Below are 23,197 nucleotides of genomic sequence, written 5' to 3'. Positions count from 1 at the left end.
CCTCTGCCACTCCCCCTGCTTGTGCTCTCTTGCTCTCTCTCTGTCAAATAAAGAAATAAAATCTTAAAAAAAAAAAAAAAGCAAGGGAAGCAGGATTAGAATCCAAGCCGGCTCTCAAATCCTCAGGAGAGCAAGTCCTGGTCTGGAAGGCAAGGAAGCCTGACCTAAGGAGTCCCTCTGCAGAGCCCACTCTCCTGGACAGCTCTGCCTTGCCATCCCCCCGCCGACCTCTGCTTTGCTCAGGACCCTGATCACATTCTGTTTTCTGCTGTAATTTCCTTCAGGGCTAACACTGAACCTTCTGTCACTTTTTTTTTTTTTTTTTTTTAATCTCAGTCTGCTGCAGAGAGAAGGATACAAGCTTTGGAACCAGACAACAATGCTTCGAATACCAATGCTGCTTACTCAGTGAATGAACCTCTCTGGACTTCAGTTTCCTCATTTGTAAAAGGGAGACAATTCTTACCTTGCACTGTTGTGAAACTTTGAGTGAATGCTCATGGAGTACATAGCACAGTGCCTGGCACATAGCAGGTACTCTCTGAAGGCTGCTTCACCATCGTCATCCTCTCTCACAGACCCTAGCTCAGGGCTAGGTCATCGCTTGCTTGATTTAATTCATCTTTGATTTGCCCACAGCACCTAGCATGGTGCCTTACATAGAGAAGATGTTCCTGTGTGAGGCTGGTTGAGAGAGCTCTATAGATTAGTTCTGTTGCCCAAGGGTGAAAGATAGAGATAGAGTTAGCGGGTGAGAGACCTCCCCCTATCGAGTCTCTAAGCTGATCTCAGAACTTCCCATAGCCCTGGTCTCCGCACAGGTCAAACTCAGTGACAGCTTCTCCTAGAGGGCTCACAGAATGGGAGTTTGCAACATCAGAGGTTTCTAATGTAATCAGATGGATAATGAAAAGGTTCTTCTTCCCCAAGCCTCGAGTGAGTCAGAGCTCTATGCTTGGCTTTGCCCCAGGGAGTACCGAGAAAATGAAATATCGTCTGTATCCTCATGACACCTAAACAAACGGTCAATTCCATGGGTCAAATATCAGCCAGAGGGGTTAAGAGGCATATCCAGTGAAGGGAAGGGAGGAGCAGCAAGGAAAGGACCATTAGCAAAGGTTGCTTAGTGGGGTCCTGGTACATGGCTGCTATTAAGGCTAATACCTGTTTGCCTTATGGTGGGATGTTTGTTTTGCCTTTGTGAAAGATACCAGTAAATGACAATATATCTGAAATCTACATGGATTTTGAACCTTTTGATCTGAAAGATACCAGTAAATGACAATATATCTGAAATCTACATGGATTTTGAACCTCAATAATCTCTTCCACATTCTGATACCTGAACCAAGTCATGAGTGGCTATTGTGTGTGGCTTCCCTTTGGGCAGAGGAAAGAGCACTGCTCTGGGGTCTGGGGAAATGGAGTTTGATAACCAATTCCACACATGACTATCTATGGGAGTTTACCACTTCCCTCTGCCTCCTAGACCACCTCCAAAATGGGAGAATGGGCAAGTGAAATTTCTGATAGCTCTTGAAGAGTTAAATCGCTATAAACCTGTGAATCTCTTATTTTAAAATCTTCAGATACAACTTAAGCAAATTTAACTGAAGCAGGGGAAAAAAATCTGTTTTCAGGGTTGTCTCTATCACACATTTCTTAATCTCGAGGAACCCTTGAAATTGTGTATTTTGTGCATTTGGGAATCTCTGCATTTTGGTGGGAGAAGATTAATGCCTTAGATTAAAACCTTAGATAGGTGTGTGATAACCATGTATTTATATTTTATATTATATGTATTATATTTTATATTATCTACAAAATGGATTTATATTTTGTATTATATGTTTATATAATAAAAAAGAGGTTAAGAACCTACCTCTAGGTTGAGGAGTTTAAATGTAAATCACCCTGAGTGACTTCCTGGTTCCCCACCCCTATAACCCCAGGTTATAGTGTTTATCAAGGGCAGACAGTGGGAAGCCCTAGATGCCAGCTTCTGGACCAGAGGAAAAGAAGGCATCAAGCTTTACCTTTCAATCTGCAGCTGTCACTACGTTGGTCTGCCACAAGTCTAACAGCCACATGATCTCAGGAATGTACTAACTCTCTTGGAACCACGGTCTTCTCATCTGTCAATGGACAGTGGTTACGCCCCTCTCAGAGCATTGTTGTGAAGAATAAAAGAAAATGAGTAAATGCTTGGCTCTCAGTAGAAGCTCAATAAATGTGAATTCTTTCCTAGCACTAGTCACTCAGGTCCCAAAAATTTACTACTTGGAAGACAGTTCCCTCTTCAACAATCAATCCACTCCCTTCCTCAAATGTAAATTGGGAGAGTCACTTTGGAACACCGTATGGAGGTTCCTCCCAAAAATTAAAAACAGAACTACCATATGATCCAGCAATTCCACTTCTGGTTATATAGCCAGAGCCAATGAAAATACGATATCAAAAAGATATCTGCACATCCATGCTCATTGCAGCATTGTTCACGAGAGCCAAGATATGGAAACAGCCTAAGTGTCCATCAATTGGTGGATGGATAAAAAAGATATGTGTACATATACGATGGAATATTATTCAGCCAAGAGAAAGAAGGGAATCCTGCCACTTGCTACAACATGGATGAAACTTGAGGGCACTTAAGTGAAGTAAGATAAAGAGAGAGAAATACTATATGATATAGCTTCCATGTGGAATCTAAAAGCCAGAGATTGGGGACAGTGGAATGGGAAGATGTTGATCAAAGAGTACAAACTTCCAGTTATAAGATAAATAAGTTCTGGGGATCTAATGTACAGCATGGTAATTATAGTTAATAATACTGTATTATATACTTGAAAGTTGCTAAGAGTAGATCTTAAATCTTCTCACCACAGAAAAGAAACGATATTTATGTGACATGATGAAGATGTTTGCTAACACTATGATGGTAATCATTTTGCAATATATATCAAATCAGCACATTGTATACCTTAAACTCATACAAAGTTATTATGTCAGTTATATCTCAATAAATCTGGGGGGGAAAATCCACCCCCTCCAGTGCTTCCAGGAGAAAAGTGTGACACAGCTGCTCAGTGCTCAACTTTAGATAGACCTGCAGTTGGATCAAGTTCCTAGCTTCTCTCCATGATGGCTATGTGGACTTGGGCAAAGAGTTAAACTTCGCTGTACCTTGTCCCATCCACAAAATGGAAATGATGATGAGAATAGCCCTTCTTTCTTAGAATTATGAGAAAATGCAAAATGTATTTAGCGCACTGTTTGGGACATAATAAGTGTTGAATAAATGTCAACTACCATAAGGCTCTCCCTCAGCCCATATCTTCTCTCCTAAGTACCATATGCCCACCTTTAGGAGCATGTCCCTATAACTGAATGTCCAACATGAATATCAGACAGAAAAGGAAAAAAATCAATAAATAATCCAGATTTCGCAAGTCCCTTCCCCAAATGCCTGGAGGTCTCTTCCGCAGCCACCACCACCACCCCCCTCACCCCATATAGCCTAGTAACTCGTCCCTCATTTCTTTCAGGTCTTGACTCAAACTTATCATTTCAGTGACATTTAAAATTTCAAATACCGCTCCCCACAACACACATACACACACACACACACACACACACACACACACACACACACCATTCCATTTCCCCCTCCTTGCTTTATTTTCTGTTACACCTGTCAGGATAGGACACACCTCATAATTGGCTTATTTATTATCTGTCTCCTCCCAGTAGAGTGTAAGCTCCTGGAGGGCAGGGGTCTTTGTCTCCTTGGTTCAATTGCTATGCCCCCAGTGCAGGCAGTGGGGACTCGTTAACAATTTGTTGAATGAATAAGTGAGTGAGTGAGTGAGTGAGTGAGTGAGTGAGTGAGTGAATAAACGAATGAAGAGAAGCCTCTGGACTTTATTACCAGACCAGAGAGGTTTCACCAGGAGGTAAAGGCGGGAAGGGGTGGGGAATGTCTCACATCTGACTCAAATCCCTCTCACCAGCCTAACCTTGCAATCCTTTTAGGCTCCACACAAGTTGCATATCCCCCTAAATCTGGGTGCTGACTCCAGACGCCCCCCATTAGCGGCAAACACCCCACGCCACTTCTGAGACTGAAGGGAGACTAGAAGGGGTAAGAATCCCAGCGGGCCACCTCAGGGTGGGGGACGGGGGTCCCTACGCTCAGGTTGCTCCTAACCGCTTTCCTAGCCCGAGGCTTGCGTCGGTTGGGGGGGGCGGGGGGGGCAGCGAGGTGGCGGTGGGGGGGGGGCGCGCGTCCGGCCCCCCGGGGCTGCCCAGGGCGGCGACGTCGGGGCTGCGGGCGCCTTCGCTGGACCCGCATTGCCCCCTAGTGCCGCGCCGAGTCAGGGCGCCGGGCTCCCCCGCCTGATGTCACCGCCGTGCAGTCAGCCCAGAGGCGGCTCATTACAAGCAGACCCTCCTCGGCGCTGGCTGGGCTGGGCGCCGCTGCCCGCACACGCGCCGCGGGCCGGGCCGAGCCGGGCGCCCCCTGCCCGCGCCCCTCCCCCGCCGCTCCCCGCCCGCCCGCCCGCCCGCCCGGCCCGGCGCGCCTGACGTGGACCATTAAACTTGGAGCTGCCGCCTCTGCCCCTCTCGCCGCCGCCGCCTCCCTCTGACAGCCGGCGAGCGGGAGGCTCGGTGCAGGCAGGCAGGAGACGCGCCGCCGGGCTGGGCTGCCCCGGGCAGGGGAGATGACTCCTCGCCCGGAGGGCGCCTCTGGGAAGAAGACCGCGGGCGAAGCAAAGTTGCAGGGCAGCTGAGGAGCTTGGCCGCAGCCCTTCCAGCCCGCTCACCCCAGGCTATGGAGGGCCGACTCTAAAATGAATCCCGATCTGGACACCGGCCACAACACATCAGCACCTGCCCACTGGGGCGAGTTGAAAAATGCCAACTTCACTGGCCCCAACCAGACCTCGAGCAACTCCACACTGCCCCAGCTGGACGTCAGCAGGGCCATCTCCGTGGGCCTGGTGCTGGGCGCCTTCATCCTCTTTGCCATCGTGGGCAACATCGTCGTCATCTTGTCGGTGGCCTGCAACCGTCACCTGCGCACGCCCACCAACTACTTCATCGTCAACCTGGCCATTGCCGACCTGCTGCTGAGCTTCACCGTGCTGCCCTTCTCGGCCACCCTGGAGGTGCTCGGCTACTGGGTGCTGGGACGGATCTTCTGTGACATCTGGGCCGCCGTGGATGTCCTGTGCTGCACAGCCTCCATTCTGAGCCTGTGCGCCATCTCCATCGATCGCTACATTGGGGTGCGCTACTCCCTGCAGTACCCCACGCTGGTCACCCGGAGGAAGGCCATCTTGGCGCTCCTCAGTGTCTGGGTCTTGTCCACGGTCATCTCCATCGGGCCCCTCCTTGGGTGGAAGGAGCCAGCGCCCAACGATGACAAGGAATGTGGGGTCACTGAAGAACCCTTCTATGCCCTCTTCTCTTCCCTGGGCTCCTTCTACATCCCTCTGGCAGTCATTCTGGTCATGTACTGTCGCGTCTACATCGTTGCCAAGAGGACCACCAAGAACCTGGAGGCCGGAGTCATGAAAGAGATGTCCAACTCCAAGGAGCTGACTCTGAGGATCCACTCCAAGAACTTTCATGAGGACACCCTCAGCAGTACCAAGGCCAAGGGCCACAACCCCAGGAGTTCCATAGCTGTCAAACTTTTTAAGTTCTCCAGGGAAAAGAAAGCAGCCAAGACCTTGGGCATTGTGGTCGGTATGTTCATCTTGTGCTGGCTACCCTTCTTCATCGCTCTACCACTTGGTAAGTTGGGGACTGGCAGAGGGGAACTGGGTATTTTCAGATCTCCGGTCTGCTGCTGAGCTTACTGTAAAGTTTTTTGTGGGTTTTGTTTTTTTATGCAGTCTGTGTGTGTTTGGAGAGTGGAGAATACTGTTTGTTCTGCAAAGGCTTTGCAGACTGGGTAAGCTGGCTAAGAACCAACTCAGGTGTGAGTGGAACAAACTAAGTAAGGTGCTAGTCACTTGAAATAGAACGACAGGAGGAAAATCTGGTACGTGGAATGACTCATTCAACAGCGTCGGTTTAATAATTAAGAAGGACACTGGACTTGAACATCACACCAGCGTTATCTCAGTAGTAATGATGTGCCGGCTAAGGCAGCGTCACTAATGCAGCATACAAAATAGTTTGTAGTTACCGCAGTCGCGGCATTTGGGAAGCAGGCAGGCAGCTCGTACGCAGAAAGGCAGTTTTCATTCAGCATTTCCAGGGCTCTTGCAGAGACCCACGCTCCCCATGAGCTTTGCAGAGGCTGCATCCTCCCCTCCTCCCTTCACTGCTTGCTCTCACCTCAGTGTACTGCCTTCGTTATGAGTTAGGAAGAACATTTTAACAGCCACGTCGCCCCAGTCAGCCTTTGAGTTATCTAAAGCTTGAGAGTTGAAAGAGAAGGAAGACAGAGGGTCACATGTTTTCAGTTTTTACCCGAAAATGTTCCTAACTCTGATGATTCATGGAATACCCAGATTTAAATTACAGTGGTCCCTCACCTTAGGCTGCCAGACACCAAATCGTGCTGGGATGAAATTGGGTTCTTCCTCTCCTATACAAATATGTCCATCTTCTTTTGTTTAGAGGTCTCACTAAGTTGTTCAAAAAGCTTCCTGATTTTTCCTAAGAAGACAAGGTCTGGTTAGGAGGTAAACTTAGAGGAGGGTACCGTGACATGCTGTCCACATGGCTTGGGAAACACTTGTCCCTTTTCTGAGGCACTGATCTACTGTGGTTTCCTCTCCCATCCCTGGGGGACACTCCAGAAAATGAATGGAGGGAGGCGATCATTCCAAAGTCATGTGCCATGATATCAGAAGAGGTAACGGCTGCCACATGCCATGGACCATATATGCCTGCAATGACACCCGGGGCTCCGTTAGAACCGAACATAAGCAAATCCCTCAAATAACTAAAATTCTGCAGACACACTGCTTTCACCAGAAAAGGGTAAATGGAAAGAAAGCAAATTGACATCAGGAGTTTCCATTTAAAAAAGATAAAGGAAAAAAGGTGTTTAACCTACTCTCCATGTTGTCATTTCTGAGGCAGGCTTGCAAGTTAATGCCTTTTAGAAATATTTTTAGTCTGTTACGTGGGAAGCGTTTGAAGCTGTACCTCCCCACCCCACCCCCAGAGTGGTCACATCTCACTGCAGAGAAGCTTTCTTTTTTTCCCAAGGTCTTAGGGTCCTTTTGCAGCCTTGTTGGGTTAAAGTGGGTAACAGTTCACACTGCTTTGGGCTATATAAAGATCATGGTTGTATGTGGAAGTGATTTGGTCATGCCTTAGCTATGGACCACCAGTCTGTGAGCCTCAGTTTCTCCATCGGCAAAATAGGGCTAATTACTATTTGCTTCATGGGGTTTGCACTAATGCATGGAAAGGACTTAATGCAGTGTCTGGTGAACAGCAAAAGCTCAATGAAAGTTAGCTTCGTACTACAAACCAAATCCCAATTGCCCCTCAGTTATAACTGTGTTTCTCCTTCTCTATTCACTGGCCAATCCCACACCTATTATTAAAGGCTTAGAACTGAGTTTTTCTCCTTTCTTCCTTCTGCCTCTGCCCGCCCCCCCCCCCCCACCAGCCTGCAGAGGCTATGACCAGAGCATCCTCAGGAAGGAGAAGGCCCCAGCAAGATGCAGGGAATGGATCAAAGATGCAAGCTTTCACTTTAGGGGGCAATGGAAACAGGTCCAAACAGGTGAAGAGGCTGCCTGCATGCCGAAATGGAAAGAGCACTGCCCTGGGGATCAAGGGCAATAGAGTTCTCATGTGAGCTTTGCCATCAGTCCACTTTGTTACCCTAGGCTTGTTGCTTTACCTCTCTGGACTTCAGATCTCACTTCCAGGGAACAAGAGTGTTGGACTAAATCAAGGGCTCTCAAACTTTATTAAAGATCAGAATCATCTGTGGAACTTGATAAACATTCAGCTTCTTAAACATAATCCACAGGTAATCTGATTCAGCAAATCGGATGGGTTCCAGGAATCCTCATGTTTAGCCCACCAGGTCATTCTGAGGGGGTGGTCCACAGACGAGGCTTTGAGAATCACTGGCCAGAGGATCTCTCAGCTCCCTTCGGACTCCAGCCTCCTGGACCCCAAGGTTTCAAATGCTGCAAAGCTTAGCCCTTCCCCAGGCACTCGGTGGTGCAGGATGATGTGGCTTCTCTGTGGGTCCTGCTCTTCAAACTCACCCTCAGCTTCTTCTCATTCACCCTATCTCTGCTTTTCCTCCCTTTCTGTTCGTGACTGTCTGAGACCATAACCCCCGAATATCTCAGGTCCTTGGCTTCCATGGCCTGCTCTCAGAGCTTGTTTCTCCTCCTCTTGTTTCTGCCTTGAAACCTGTCTGAATAGCCCTGCCACCATCTCCCAGAGATGTCCCCAGGTGCTGTCCCTAAGCTACTCTGCCTGCATCCTCTCCCTTGGTTGCCCAAGCCTTGGCAGGTAAGAAATACGGACTCCAGGCCTTGGCTTTGGGATGGACTTTGAAAGGTACTCAAGAGCTTCAAACAGATTAGGTGCTTAATTAGCATGTTCTTAATCATTTAGGAAGACCATCCCAGCAAAATGGAGATGTGGGTTTTTCTGCTTCCCCTGAGTTCAAGTAACACCCAAACAATGGGAGCATGATGTAGAACAGTAACTCTTTTGGAGTCTGAATAAGATTCCAAATTCAAAATTTTCCATTAACTGCTTTTCGCTCACAAGGACAGAAAGCAGATCTAGGGGGAGATAGTCATTGGCAAACAGGGAAATGCAGGTAGAAGGAACTTCCAATTAGCGACAGACTTCCAGGTGCCTGGATGGCATGAGATTTCCATAGCTGTGTTTGTCTTCTCTGTGGGAGAGAAGGGTTGGGATCCCTCCTGGGAAGGAAGGAAAATAGCCATGCCCTCCGCATGGTCCTGGGCAGGGGCCCCATTTGTTTTCCTTCCTCCCTTATTTTTATTTTTGGGAACAGGGTTGGGCTGCCTGTGGGGCTGGGCCCCTCATCTCCTGTGGAGCTCTCCCCACCTGTAACACCCTCCCTACCTCCTCCTCTGTGGCCTCAGACCAAGTCAGGCCAGGGAGCAGCTCTCACTTACTCGGGAGCAGGGATGGACTCCACCAAACAAGGACCTCTTTATTCAGCCCCTGGAACTGGGCCATGGAGGGACAGGAAATAATTGGAATATAATACAGCAGCGTTTCTACTCAATGGGCCATATGCAAGATGTCCAAGGAATCTTCCGCTGCCAGGCATTAGAGTGAAGGCTGGCTCCTACCCACCTGGGGAAGACCTGGTCAGGGTCTCGGAGTGGCTGGGCTACTGAAGAATGTGCGTTGCATTGTGGGGATAGATTGGAGTTGGGGGGCGGTGCACGGATAACAGGGAGTGCTGAGCAGCCAACTGGTAGCTGGGTTTAGTGCGTTGTTTAGAAAACACTGGAACCTTGCCTCCCTCCAGATCTTTCTTCCGTCTTTTAAAATGCTGAAAGGCACCAGGAAGCCATTATTGAACTAACTGCTTTCCCCTCCAAATAAATGAAGGTCAATTTCAAAGAAACAGTTGTGTTCTCATAGTACTGGGACCAAATAGGAATCCCTCTTCTCCACTGATTTGTGTCTCTAGTCCTCTCATTCAAATCGGGGCTGATGAATTCCTGCACAGGGGAGGGTGAGGGTCTCAGAGATGACTCAGGACAGGGCCACCCCCACAAATACACAGACTAACCCTTCAGCTCTGAGGTTTTGAAACACAGGGATTTGAGGTGCTCACAAAGAAAGCAATTGGCTTGAGTGAGGGAGAAATTTTTATACACAGGGAATCCTTCCTGGAAAAGGAAAGTCCTTCTGAAGGAAAATACATTCAACCATTTATGAATTCATTAATAAAGACTTCTAACACACCTACTATGTGCTACATGGCTTTTGTCTGCAGGATGTTTACAGCCTCGTGAGATCATATTTTTATGAAGCAGGTACTATGTGCCAGACGTTCTTCTAGGCTCTTTGCAGACATTATCTCATTAATCCTCACAGCTGCCCTGACAGGGGAGAATAATTGCTCCCTCTCTAAAGATGAATACGCAGGAGCTCAGAGAGGTTAGTCTTCTTGCCCCAGGTCACACAGCAAGTAAATGATAGAGCCAGGGGTTGAATCCTGGTCTGTCAAGACAGGCACATAGCTGTTCCACTGACTGCAGCTAGGAGATGTCTGGCCTTCTTGTTCCCTGGTTCCAATCTGCTCTCATAACAAATGTGCTCCAAAACTCCAGAGCCACCTTGTCAAAAGCTGGGTATTGTACTTCTGTTACAAAGCCCTGTCTTTCTTCTGCTCCCCACTCACCCCTGGAAAAAGACTCACCCAGAAAATGTCAGGGAAGGTCATCCACATTCTAGCTCAGGGCTAGATTTGCTCCACACCTCCGGCACTGTGTAGGATGTGGGTCTCCCGACGCTGGGCCTTTCATCACCCCAGCCAGAGGAAAAAGAGGGACCTTGCCCTCCATCTGAGAATCTAGCTCTACGTCTTGACTCATTCATTCATTCATTCATTGAATAAATATGTATTGGATGCCTACTGTGTCTGGGTATTGTGCTAGAAATACAGTGGTGAGCAAAACAGCTATGTTCCATGTCCTCAGAGGATTTAGTCCTAGTGGGAAACACAGATCATTTGAAAATCACATGCACACAAATAAACACGACCACAAATTGTAACAAACAACCTGAAAGTAAAGGGGTGAGATGCTATTAAAAGTAAATAACAAGAGCCAGCATATCACAGGGGCTCCTGAGTGACATGGTGTGGAGGAGCTAACTCAGTGAAGGCTGCAGGTAGAAGGAGAGGGTCCGGGCAGAAGGAAGGGCCTGCCTGAGAGACCTGAGGCAGGATCTGGTGGGGAAGTAGCAAGGCTAGGAGGGGGGTTGCAGGTGCAGATCAGGGCTACAGGTGTGGGAGGAGGCCAGGCCATGCAGGGATTTTAGGCCCCATCAAGGACTTAAGATTTTATCCTAAGCTACACTGGCCACTACTGAAGCATTTGAAGCAGACAAGAGATAACATCTGAGTTATGTCTTGAAACAATGAATCAGGCCTCTGTGTGGAGCATGAGTCCGAGGCATGGCGGTTAGGAGGCCACAGGCCCAGGGAGAGCTGATGGTAATTTAGACTTGGCTGGGGGCAGTGAAGGTGGAGAGAAATGGACAGATTCAAGGACTTGGGGAGGGGTCGGTTATATGATTTAGGAGGGGTAGTGAGAACAAGAAATGTGTCTGGAATGACTCTGAAGTTTCTGGGTGGTACAGGTATAATTCGTTGAGAGGCCAGCAAAACACAGCCCAGAGGATTCCTCCCAGGACCTTCCTCAGACCCCAGCCATCAGGGTTCACGGGACAGCATGCTAGGAGTGATCTGCCAGACACCCTTCCGAGTAGACAGAATGTCCCAACCCAAAAGCTGGGCGCCGTGACCAACAACTGACCAGCTAGCTATTCATCAGAAACATCTGGCAGAGGGCTCTTCCCAAAAGCACAGATCCTTGGGCTGCACCACAGACCGAATGTATCAGAATTTCGCAAGAGGGGGTGGAGAATCCCAATTTTTAACAAGTTCCCAGGTGATACCTATGCAGCCAGCCTAGCACCAGTCCTCCCCATGCCTGGGAACCCCTGGAATAAGCGCCCCATGGAGAGCTGAGAAAACTTGCTTATGCTTACCCCAGTGCAGCCAGAAGCACCTCCAATCCTGCCCACGTTGGGCTAGTTCACGTGGAGGAAGGCAGAAGGCTGGCAGGAAGGAAGGTGAATTCTTTCAACTAGAGCTTCCCCGGAGAAGAGGAAGAGAATGAGTACTGCAGACGCAGCTCTTCCAGGTAATGGGTACACTGCTCACCACTGAAATCCATGTATTGCCCATAATCCTCACAAACCCATCTGCAGAGCAAGCATCATCATCCCTGCGTTTATAGGTGAGGGAACAAGAGATCAGGGAGGTTTGGTAACTGGCCCAAGGTCAAACAGCTAGTAAATGGTAGAGTCTATCAGACTCCACATTTGGCACTCAGTAAGCACTTGTTATCTCATTCCTGTTGTCACTGCAGCACTTTCTGAACATTTGTCTGTGGTCTGGTGCCCACGGACGTAACATTTTTACTGGCTCATGACAAAATAAGGGAAAAAAATGAGAAAAAGTCTGTGTTTTTCCAAATGTATTCAATATAAATGACTGTCCTTTCTATTTTGGGACACTGAAATAGCATCTCTTTGATGGAATGGTGGTAATAAGTAGTGATGATAGTCATAGTCCTATATGTATTGTGTGTTTAATGTCCTATTTGGCAGAATAACAAGTTGTAGCCCTATGTCTATTTCCACCAAAAATGTTTTTGAAATTTTACTGTGATCTCCTAAAGTCCTGGCATCATGGAAGATACCCTGGTGGTGACACACAATAAATATTTGGGGGAGAAAGCGAGAAGTAAAGGAGGGAAGGAGGGCATCAGGGAGGGAAGGCATGGATAATGAGCTAGCCTCAGCTTTGCAGTGACATTCAAGGGACTGGGGCAGAAGGGCAGGAGGGGGAGGGATGATGTGTGAAGGGTACAACAGGGTGGGGGACCATTTGTGGAGGCACTGAATCCCGCTAGGGCAAAACAGGCCACAGAAATGCCAACGGGTGTGGGTGTAGCTGCAGCGCCCTCACAGATGGGCCCGTTCTGATCTGTAATGCAAGAAATGCCTTTACCTGAGTGAGTGAGTGAGTGAGTGTGTGTGTGTATATGTGTGTGTGTGTGTGTGTGTGTGTGTGTGTGTGTGTCTCATAAAAATAACTGATCGCTGCTGGGCCACACTGGGAAATTGCTTTCTCCAGCATCTGCAGGATGTTTCCGCAGTCACTGTGCTCCCGGATCACGTCTGATAATAATAATACTAAGAGATCCCATTTATAAGGTCTTGCCGTGTGCCAGGCTCCCTGGGCTACCCAGGGCTGGGGCGTGCTTCTGTGCATTCTCTCATTGACTCCTCTCCAAAGGCTTACAAAATGCACACTGTTATTGATCCCATTTTACAGGTAAGGAAACTGAAGCTTATCAGAGAGGGTGAGTGATTGGCCTCAGGCCGCCCAGCTGATGAGGGATAGAACCTGAATTCACATCTGGGCAATCGGATAATGCTAAAGCGTTATCCCTGGGAGTACTCTTAAGCGTGGAGCTCTGAGCTACAACTTATGGAACACCAAAAAGGAGTTGGGGGAAACTAGAGTCTATTCAGAGAAGGAGGAAAGGAAGGGCAAGTGGCAGCCCGTCATTTGGCGACCTAGAGGCATCATGTCCTGGCAAGAACATAAAGAAATATAAAAATAATTGGGTCTTTCCCCTAGCAAGATAACTCAAAATTTCTCTTTTATTATGGCACTTCAGACATTTTGCAGCCTCCCAACTTATGATTGGTAATTTCACATACTTTTTTAAGACTTTTATAAAATTTGGGGTGCCTGGGTAGCTGTGTTTAAGCATCTGACTCTTGATTTCAGCTCAGGTCATGGTCTTGGGGTCATGAGATTGAGGCCTACGTCAGGCTCCACGCTCAAGAGAGTCTGCTTATCTCTCTCCCTATGCTCCTCCTACTATTGTCTCTCTCTCTCAAGTAAGTAAATAAAATTTTTAAAAAAAGACTTTTATCAAATTTAGGAAAACATAAAACTTGGAAGACTTTTTGGCAGTTGAGTTTAGTTTCTGGCTGGATATATTTCAGACCATGATTCACCTCTGCCACCCACATACATGTGGTCCCAGCACCACAGGACTTATCATATCACGACTCAGCCTCTGGCCCTACCTCTTGATGTCACAAGTCCAGGTGAGTCAGCATCATGAACAAGGGAGTATCTCCAGAAGCTATTTTCCACCTTGCAGTAACTGGCTAGAGATGACAAAGCTATACAGAAAGAAAAGTCTGCAAACTACATATATTTATTGAATAGAACCCAAATGAAATGTATCTCAACTCTTAATAGCTCTCAAAAATGCTGATGGCCCCTTTACTAACACCCATGTGAGGGGAAATATGATAGAGGCAAGTCGGTGTGGAAACCTAATCAATTGCACTTAATAGATCTTACTTTTGAAAACTACAAAGTCATACAACTCTGAGGAAAATTCCTGTGGTCCCTCCCAGGGCCTTAGAGTTCCCATAAAGAGAGGAACCGTGGGGCACCTGGGTAGCTCAGTTGGTTAGGTGACCAACTCTTGATTTCAGCTCAGGTCATGATCTCAGGGTCCTGGGATGGAGCCCCACGTGGGGCTCTGTGCTCAGCAAGGAGTCTGCTTCTCTTTCTCTCTCTCTCTCTCTCTTTCCATCTATCTCTGTGCCCCCCCCTAAAATAAATAAGTAAATCTTTAAAAGAGAGAGAGAGGAACGCTGAGGCTAAGCAGGTGCCCTTCATCCACACCCAGGCGTGGCAGGGATGGCTCTCCCTAGCAACCTGGTGACTGATCGACTTACCTCTATCCTCTACAAACTGTGACTGTCTTATAAGCAGTGACCACATCTTTCCTCTCTGCCTAACACAGGTGTTCACAAAAGCTAACTGAATGAGTAAATCGGCAGCACTGTGAGTTTAGCGGGAGACTTAGGAGCGTACTATAACTCAGATAGAGTTCGCTGTCGTTTCCCAAATACACCTTGCATCTTCCTTCCCCTGTGCATTTGCTCAGATTGTTTCTCTCTACTAGAAATTTCTGTACCCTCTGAATATCCCAATCCTGCCTACCTGTGAAACCCCGGTTCTGTGGACACCTCTCTCATGGAAGCTTTCTTGGTTCCCATGCCTTTCCTGGCAGTGACCCCTCCCTCTAGCCCATGTTTATCATGCCCGCTACATCTGTCCATGGGGATTAGGATGATGTGCATGTCGTTGGCAGCGCTCTCGGGCTGTGGACCTCTGGAGGACAGCGTCCAGGTTTGGCTCATCTCATCCTCCACACCTAAAGACATGTACCCAGTAGACTCTCAGTAAAAATACCAATTGCAGCTCTGATTCACACAGTGCTTTCCAGGCTTTATCTACCATTTTCCCATCAGACAGGTATTAGGGTCTTGCCCATTTTATAAATAAGGAAATGGGCTTAGAGGCGTTAAATGACTTATCTCATTCCCAGAAACGATCACAGGCACATTGAAAGGAGATTGCCATGACTGCTTCTTAAAACCAAATGCCAATTTGGGCCTGGTCATGGGGCCAATGAAGTAAGATAGGATAGGTGAAGACCAGAGTGGACACAGGCAGGAGCTTAAAAATTGGACAGCGATTTCATTCTTTATTAAAAAGTTACCATTCCACCCACTCTGGGTGGAGACCTTGTCCAACCGACCCCATTTCCCCTCACCTTACTGGCCCTTGTCAAGGTCCTCTCACCTCTTGGAGGGATGTGGCCAGACCTGGGGACTTCATAGCAGGGCCAGATTAAGGCCTTTAGAGAGGCCCAAGGTAATGCGAAGTGAATGCTTCTCCCATCTCCAGTGTAATTCTAAATTAAAATACATGCACACACACGCACACACACATATGGGGCCCTAAGATAAATGTTGGGCCCACAACATTCTGGTTTATTCCATGAAGACTACTTTGATTTCTTTAATATCAAATTACTTCCCAAAAAAGTGGACATGTCACAGGTTTGCTACTGCTCTAAAGACTTACTGGGTCTGCTTGTCGGGTAATACAGCATTGCTTTACCAGATGTCCCAACCCCTATTACGTCTGTTACCAAAACATGATGATGATGATGATGATAATTATTATCATAACCCCCCTTACTCTCAAAACAAATTTATCACTCAAAATTTGAGTGATACGAGTACCTCTGTATGTGAAACCCCTGAGTAAGAGTGTTTGCAGAAGAGTGTGCAACAGTGCCTCAGGATCACTGAGGAGCCTGAGGGAGGGGAGAAGAGAGAATCTGGCACCCACAGCCTCAAACATCGGGAGAAAGAAGAAGAACGAAAACGAAGTGAGCAACAATTTCAGGAGGAAAGATGCAACTTCACATGTCTATTCTTTGTGGGCAAGAGGGAGTCACTGTAAATGTTGATTTGAAATTATTAGATCTTCATTCAGCTAACTTACCCTGGTTCCACAAGTGATGGAGGTAGTGTCTGAAACCATGGCTGGCTGACCTTAAATACTTAGTAAATGAAGGAATGGATCCATCTCACCCAAGAGAAGTGGTGTGACCGGAAGGACACGTATCTCTGGAATGCAGAGACAAGAGAAGAGGTAGGCTGAAATAATAAGATTTGGGGAGCAAAGGGGAGAGTGAGCTCTGAAGGACTCCTCAGACTGGAATATCTGTACGGGGAGGGGCACCTCCACTCCATCCATCACCTTCACTCCTGGCATGACAGAGCGTGAGTCAACCCAGGGTAGAATGCTCACTGGCAGGCCTGTGTTCCTAGGACTCTGTCAAGAGTACATCTGACCACACCCACCAGCAGCACATCTGAGCCCCCTTTGAGCCCCCAAGCACCCCTCTGTTGTGAGTACACAAATTGTGCTATGAGCTTGCATCAAGGAACAGTTCAGGCCAAATGTTCAGAAACAGAATGTTCTAGCACACACAAGGGGACCAATCCTCACAGAGCCCCATTTCACTTTTTCCAAGGGGTATCTGCTCACAGCGTCTTGCTCCCCTGAAGCTGGGATGCATTTGGGGTTTAACTTCGCATGATTTTTGAAATTCTTCTTTAAGATAGAGTTTCTTGCCAGACTGACGTGCATTGCTCAGAGGCTGAGCTCAGCACACTGGCTATGCCCCAGAAGGAGGTTAAAATGCGACCAAGGGCAAGCCGGGCTTACTGTCATTCGCAGGCATGGGCCCCAGGGCTCACACCACCAGCACAGCCGGGCAGAGATCCAGGGAGGCAGCTGGTGGGGGGAAGGAAGTTCCACCAACTGGAACAACAACAACAAAATTACATCTCCAATTTATATATTCAGGCCATAAATCGCCCCTGGCATCAAGAGAAAGTGGTAGGGCCCCTCTCCCTGCTTGTAAGTACACCCTGACAGCATCCATTTGTGACTTCTTGTCCCCAACCCTTCAGAAGTTACCTTAACACAAGGGTTCTTGGACTTTCTTGCTCCCTGGGCCCCTCTGGCAACCTGATGAAGCCCCTTCTCACTATAGACACATAAAATAAGAGACAGGATTGCAAAGAAAACAATTATGTTGAAATGATTATTCCAATGTTGAAAAAAACAAATCTATGATAGAATAAAAAATGTTCTTCTTTATTAACATATTAAATAAACAAGATCTAGCAGCAAGTCAGATAAATAACCACTATAATTTTGAAGTAGTGACAAGTGCAAATATTTCAAGATATCTGCAACAAATGTAATATGATATCATAAATCTGACTTCTATTGGTGACAAATCCTGCCAATTCTACTACGGTTTGCTGCCCACATTCCTACTGAAGGAAATGCTAACTTTCAGCCAAAGGTTAGTTTAAAAATAAAAAAGTGATTTTTCCCATCCAAGTTCACAGACCCCACCCCGCAGCCCCAAATAAGAACCTTGCCACATGACATAAAGATGTACTTCAAGATGTGAAGTTCTCTACACATTTTTCTTTCAAACAATGCAGTCTTAGGACCACAGGGAACTTGGACTATGCCATCGTGCTTTGTAATTATTTTGCATAACTATTTGTAGCAACTTTTTATCAACTAACTTCTTCTTTTTTTAAGATTTTATTTATTTATTTGGGAGAGAGAACATGGAGGGCGGTGGTCAGAGGGAGAAGCAGACTCCCTGCTGAACAGGGAGCAGGATGCGGACTGGATCCCAGGACTCCAGGATCATGACCTGAGCTGAAGGCAGACACTTAACCAAATGAGCCACCCAGGCGTCCCCCTGTTTACCTTTACAAATGGTATCATTTTGTAAAAACTATCAGATAGTGAAGATTATGTTTTACACTCAACAGGGTTTCTTGGACATAGTTCTATGTCAATGTATAGAGTTACTGTTTTCCTTTCCACGGCTATATCATAATCCATTTTATGGAGCATCCTATAGTACTTACCAGTTTCCCCACTGATTGACACTTAGGTTATGTTTGGCCTTTTACTACTACAAACACTGTTGCAATGAATATTTTCGCATATATGTCTGTGTCCACATATTCAGGATAAATTCCTAGAAATGGAATCACTGGGGCAAGGAACGTTTGGTATTTTAAATGGTTTAGCCTGATTATGTTCAATTTTACATAAATAAGAAATTTAAAATATAGTAAAATGTAAAGTGTCATTAAAACAAATAGGTTAGGGGCGCCTGGATGGCTCAGTTTCTTAAGCGCTTCCTCTTCATTTCAGCTGAGGTCGTGATCTCAGGGTGGTGAGATCAAGCCCCACGGGCTCAGTTGGGAGTCAGCTTCTCTCCTTTTCTGTCTCCCTGTGCCCCTCCCCCCACTCACACATGTGCTCTCTCTCTCTCTAAAATAAATAAATAAAGCTTAAAAACAACAAATAGGTTAGATCTATGTCTACTAATCTATTATTTAGGAGGGTAGTTCATGATATTTAAGTTAAAAAAGTAACTCTTAGAGTAACATGTAATCCCATTTTTCAAAGCCATTAATTCAATCACCTGCAGGGGTAGAATGAAGGGAAAAAGAGTGGATTATTAACTTTTTTATATACCTCTGAATTATTTCATGTGTTCCAACAAGCACATATTCTGTTTGTGATTGAGAAAATGTGATAGAATATAAATTGAGTTTCAGTAGAGTTATGATGGGGCTATTCATTTTTTTTATGATTTTAAGAGAAAAAAATATCAATGGCCAAAAAGAAAAAAATTGTGCTTTGTCATTTTTAATCTAATTTTACTTTACATACATTTAATATTTTTTTGATAAACATGTATATGCGTATGTGTGTATATATGTACTATTACGTGATCACCAGCTCTAGGACACTTGAAAATTACTTTGTCCCCTTTCTCTGTTGGATATAGCTCTGCCCGCTGCCCCAGTTCAAAAATATGTTGTCAAGTTGTTTGTTGATTTTTGGTTTTGTGAATTTTTTTTCAAAATGAGAAGAATTTTGTCACTCTTGGTAGCGAAAAATAATTTAGACACAACAGCAAGATAGATATAAAAAAAGAAAGCAAAGGTCATCCATAATCCTTCTCCATATAATCATGTTTTAGCATTTTTCCTATGGAACTTTCCAGAATCTTCTATATGAGTGTGTCTGTGTGTGTACATACAAATTGGATCACCCAGTGCTTTTGTCACTAAGCATCAAGTGTCGACTTCTTGCCATTTCAATAAATCTGAATCTTTTGATTTTTTTATTTATTTTTCACATTTTTTTAAGATTTTTTATTTATTTATTTGACAGAGAGAGACAGTGAGAGTAGGAACACAAGCAGGGCGAGTGGGAGAAGGAGAAGCAGTCTTCCCGCTGAGCAGGAAGCCCGATGTGGGACTCGATCCCAGGACCCTGGGATCATGACCTGAGCCAAAGGCAGATGCTTAACGACTGAGCCACCCAGGCGCCCTATTTTTCACATTTTTTTAATGCTGCATTGCCTTCCATAATGAAAGGTACCATAATGTATTTAACCAATCCAGTTATGACAATCAATTTATGTAAGGAGGTGAGACACACACAAGGTATCACATTCACAAAGTGTAGAGTGAGAAGTATATATGTCCCTCTCACTTCACTGGCCCCCAGCCATCTGCGTCCCCTCCCTGGAGGCAGCTGTTGTCAATTTCCCACGTAGCCATTCAGAGATATTCTATGAAATATATTTATATGTTCTTTTTAATGGAAATCACATACTAAAAACACTATTTGGCACTTTGGGCTTTTTTTCACTAATAATGTACCTTGCAGATCTTCCTGTACAAGTACTTCCATATAAGTACAGCAACCTCATCCTTTTTAATAGCTGCATAGTATTCCATTGTGCTGCTTCCCCCCCCCCCCCAGTTGGCCTCTATGGAAGGACATTTAGGTTGTTTCATAATTTTTGTTATCACAAACAACACTATAGTAAATATTCTTGTACACACTTCATTATTTTCTACATCATCTATAAGACAAAATCCTGGAAGTGGACTACTCTGAGTAAATTTTTACATTTTTATAAATATTGCCAAATCATCCTCCATAGAGATTGTACCAACTTGCCTTTCCATAATGGATATTTGAGAGTGCCCACACATTTACCAACAGTGTGTTATCAAGCTTTCTGATCTCTGCCAACTTGATAGGGGAAATGTGGGGGAAATGAGGCTAAGCATCTTTTTGTATGTTTAGAATAATCCATCCTCTCTTGATGTGCCTTTATTTTGAGTTTTCAGCTGTGACAAATATTCTTCTATATCCATTTTTCCTTTAGGATTTTTTGCACCTGCTCTTTAGGATTTCCTTAGGATAAAGTCCACTTTGAATGGTTAGATCAAAAAGGTAGATTCAGGTAAAAGACATCAAACATATATCATCAAATTACCCTCTGCGAAGGGTGTAGCAATTTGCACTCCCACTAAGTGTGTTTCAGCATAGCTGAAGAAACTGCTTTTTACTCTGATAGCTTCTCACTGCCAATGGAGAAGTTTCAGGCATACGCATGACAAGTCAGCTTCCCCTCAGAGGTGATAAGATGGCTGGAAAGCTTCAAATCCTTCCAACTAATTTGGTGTCCGCTTCCCAAATTCAGGGCTAGCAAGCTGCCCTCTTGAAAGGCAACACCCCATCCATCAGGGGGGCCAGAGCAGGCAGTGGCCTTGGAATGTGTGGTTTTTTACCCAGGATGTGAGAACAAAAAGCAGTCACCCACAGTGTGTAAACAGATTTGATCTTTCACAAGGCTGCCAGGCCCACCACTGTCCACATCAGTGGTTCGAGGCTCCAGGGCTCCTGATTTAAATCTATAGCAATATAAAAGAAAACACTGCCCCCCCACCCTCCAGGAAAACACGAGTTTGAGGCATTTGGAGGATGAGTTAGTAAGGAAGGATTCCTCTGGGCATCCAAACTTGCCCCACCCCCTACCATGGGAGCCTGTGCAGATCCAGGGAATGCAGTGGTCAGTCTATATTTAGACCTGAGCGTGGCAAATGCACCACATTTTAGTTGCAAAATTTAAATTGGCTCTAGAAGATCCCAGCCTCATGAACTGAAAATTGAATTGAGCACTGCTCAAGAAGCAAGGAGATGGCCTATTGAGCAGACTCGGCTGGGAAAGGAAGCTTTTCGAGAGGCAGTCAATGGGCTCTGGTCAGCCAGGGGTGAAATTTAATACTGGCCTTGAACTGCTGATCTGGAAGGAGAGGCAGGGTTATTTTCAGACTGTACTAAATCTAGAGGTGTTGGAACCAGCATCTAGGACAAGACAGAGACGGGATGAACTTTGACCTACTGCCACAGGGCCAGAGATCAAGGAGACGCTAAGCCAGGAGCTTGGGACCAGCCAGGGATTCTCGGAACGTGACCAGGAAACACTTTCCTGCCACCATTCTTCTGCCGCTGCCATCTCACCCCCTCATCCAGTGGAGAGGGCTGGTACCTTCCCTTCTCCGGGACAGCCTCATGGTCCTTCGTGACTCCTGTTTGAGTGGCAGCTTCTAGTACTAGAAAGAACGAAGGCATTGAAATCAGACAAACCCAGGTCTGAAGTCCTGGCTCTGCACTTCATCTCTCTAAGCCTCAATTAATTCATCTGTAAAATGTGACCAAAATCATCTGCTCATTGATTGTGAGAAATAAAAAGGAAGGATGAAAAGGACTCAGCTGGGTGCCAAACACTAGTAAATATTGCATAAACATCAACTACTAAGGTATGTGAAGGCTCTAACACACTATCCACTTTGAAGGAGATATTTTATAAGGTCCTGTCAACATTGTCACGATTATGACAAATTCTGTAAAGGAGCTATGCCTTTTGGGAAAACAAAAATACGATTGATTCCTGCACATTAAAAGGCTGGGGGAGGGCGCCTGGGTGGCTCAGTCGTTAAGCGTCTGCCTTTGGCTCAGGTCATGATCCCGGGGTCCTGGGATCAAGCCCCACATCAGGCTCCCTGCTCGATGGGAAGCCTGCTTCTCCCTCTCCCACTCCCCCTGCTTGTGTTCCCTCTCTCGCTGTGTCTCTCTCTGTCAAATAAATAAAATCTTTAGGAAAAAAAAAAACGCTGGGGGAATCCCTCTGCTAAGAAAGAGGAAAAGAATAAAAAACTGAGTAACTAGAGTACCAAGTGTGATGGTCACATGCTCAGAAAATATCAGAAGATATTTACATTTCTACTCGTGTTTCGTTCTTTTTAAAATTATTTTGATATTTAATTATGAGATATTTCAGTCATTCCAAAAAGTACAAAAAATAAGAGAGACACCCATGACTCCTCCACCCAGATTTAGCAAATGTTAACATGTTGCTGAATTGGCTAAGTATCTTTTTTCTTCTTTTAAGAAATAAGATGTTACAAATACATCTAAAAGCCCCCACTTGTCTCCTGGTTCACCTCTCTCCTCAGAAGCAACCACCAAGATACATGTATGTGATTAAATAGACCCTCTTTCTCAAATGTGTACTCTTAGAAGCAAGAAGAGCGTTCAAGACTGAGACTCTGGATTATGTCAGTCCAAGTTCAAATTCTGTTCCTGCTCCTTTACTGGGTGACCTTTGGCAAATTGCTTGACCTCTCTGTTCCTCCTTTCTACTCTAAAATGGGACAACTAACAGATCCTCCACTGGGTCTTTGTGAGGATGAAATAAGATTACTCATGTAAAGCAATGGTTCTTTACCAAGGATGATTCCCCCCCTCCCCCCTGGCCCCCATGGGACATTTGGCAATGTCAGGAGACATTTTTCATTGTCACAACTAGAGTGTGTTACTGGCATCTAGTGGGAGAGGCCAGGGATATAGCTAAACATCCCACACTGCATAGGACAGAAAACTATCTGGCCCAGGGTGTCAATAGTGCCAAAGTAGAGAAACGTTCATGTAAAAGCATGCTGTCACTATTTTCTAAGGGCTCAAAAAACATTTGTTTAATGAACATAGCAAATCATATTTTTTTTATTTATAAGACATTATGCTGGACACTTTCGCATACATTATCTC

General features: G+C 45.8%; 1 protein-coding gene across 1 annotated transcript in view; it reads left to right on the top strand.

Annotated features, from left to right (window-relative positions):
- Positions 1-4,850: 4,850 nt before the first annotated feature.
- Positions 4,851-23,197, top strand: part of ADRA1B (adrenoceptor alpha 1B) — a 48,308-nt gene continuing 29,961 nt past the window's right edge. Inside the window, exon 1 of the mRNA XM_028106677.2 lies at positions 4,851-5,799. Coding sequence (XP_027962478.1) covers positions 4,851-5,799 — 949 coding nt within the window. The remainder of the gene's footprint in view (positions 5,800-23,197) is intronic.

Source organism: Eumetopias jubatus, unplaced genomic scaffold (genome assembly GCF_037043125.1).
Source record: "Eumetopias jubatus isolate StellerSeaLion01/CBP00866 unplaced genomic scaffold, mEumJub1_p1.0 scaffold_5, whole genome shotgun sequence".
In the NCBI taxonomy this organism is placed as follows: Eukaryota; Metazoa; Chordata; class Mammalia; order Carnivora; family Otariidae; genus Eumetopias; species Eumetopias jubatus.
The sequence above is the reverse complement of the archived record's forward strand: the minus strand, read 5'-3'. Positions and strand labels throughout refer to the sequence as shown.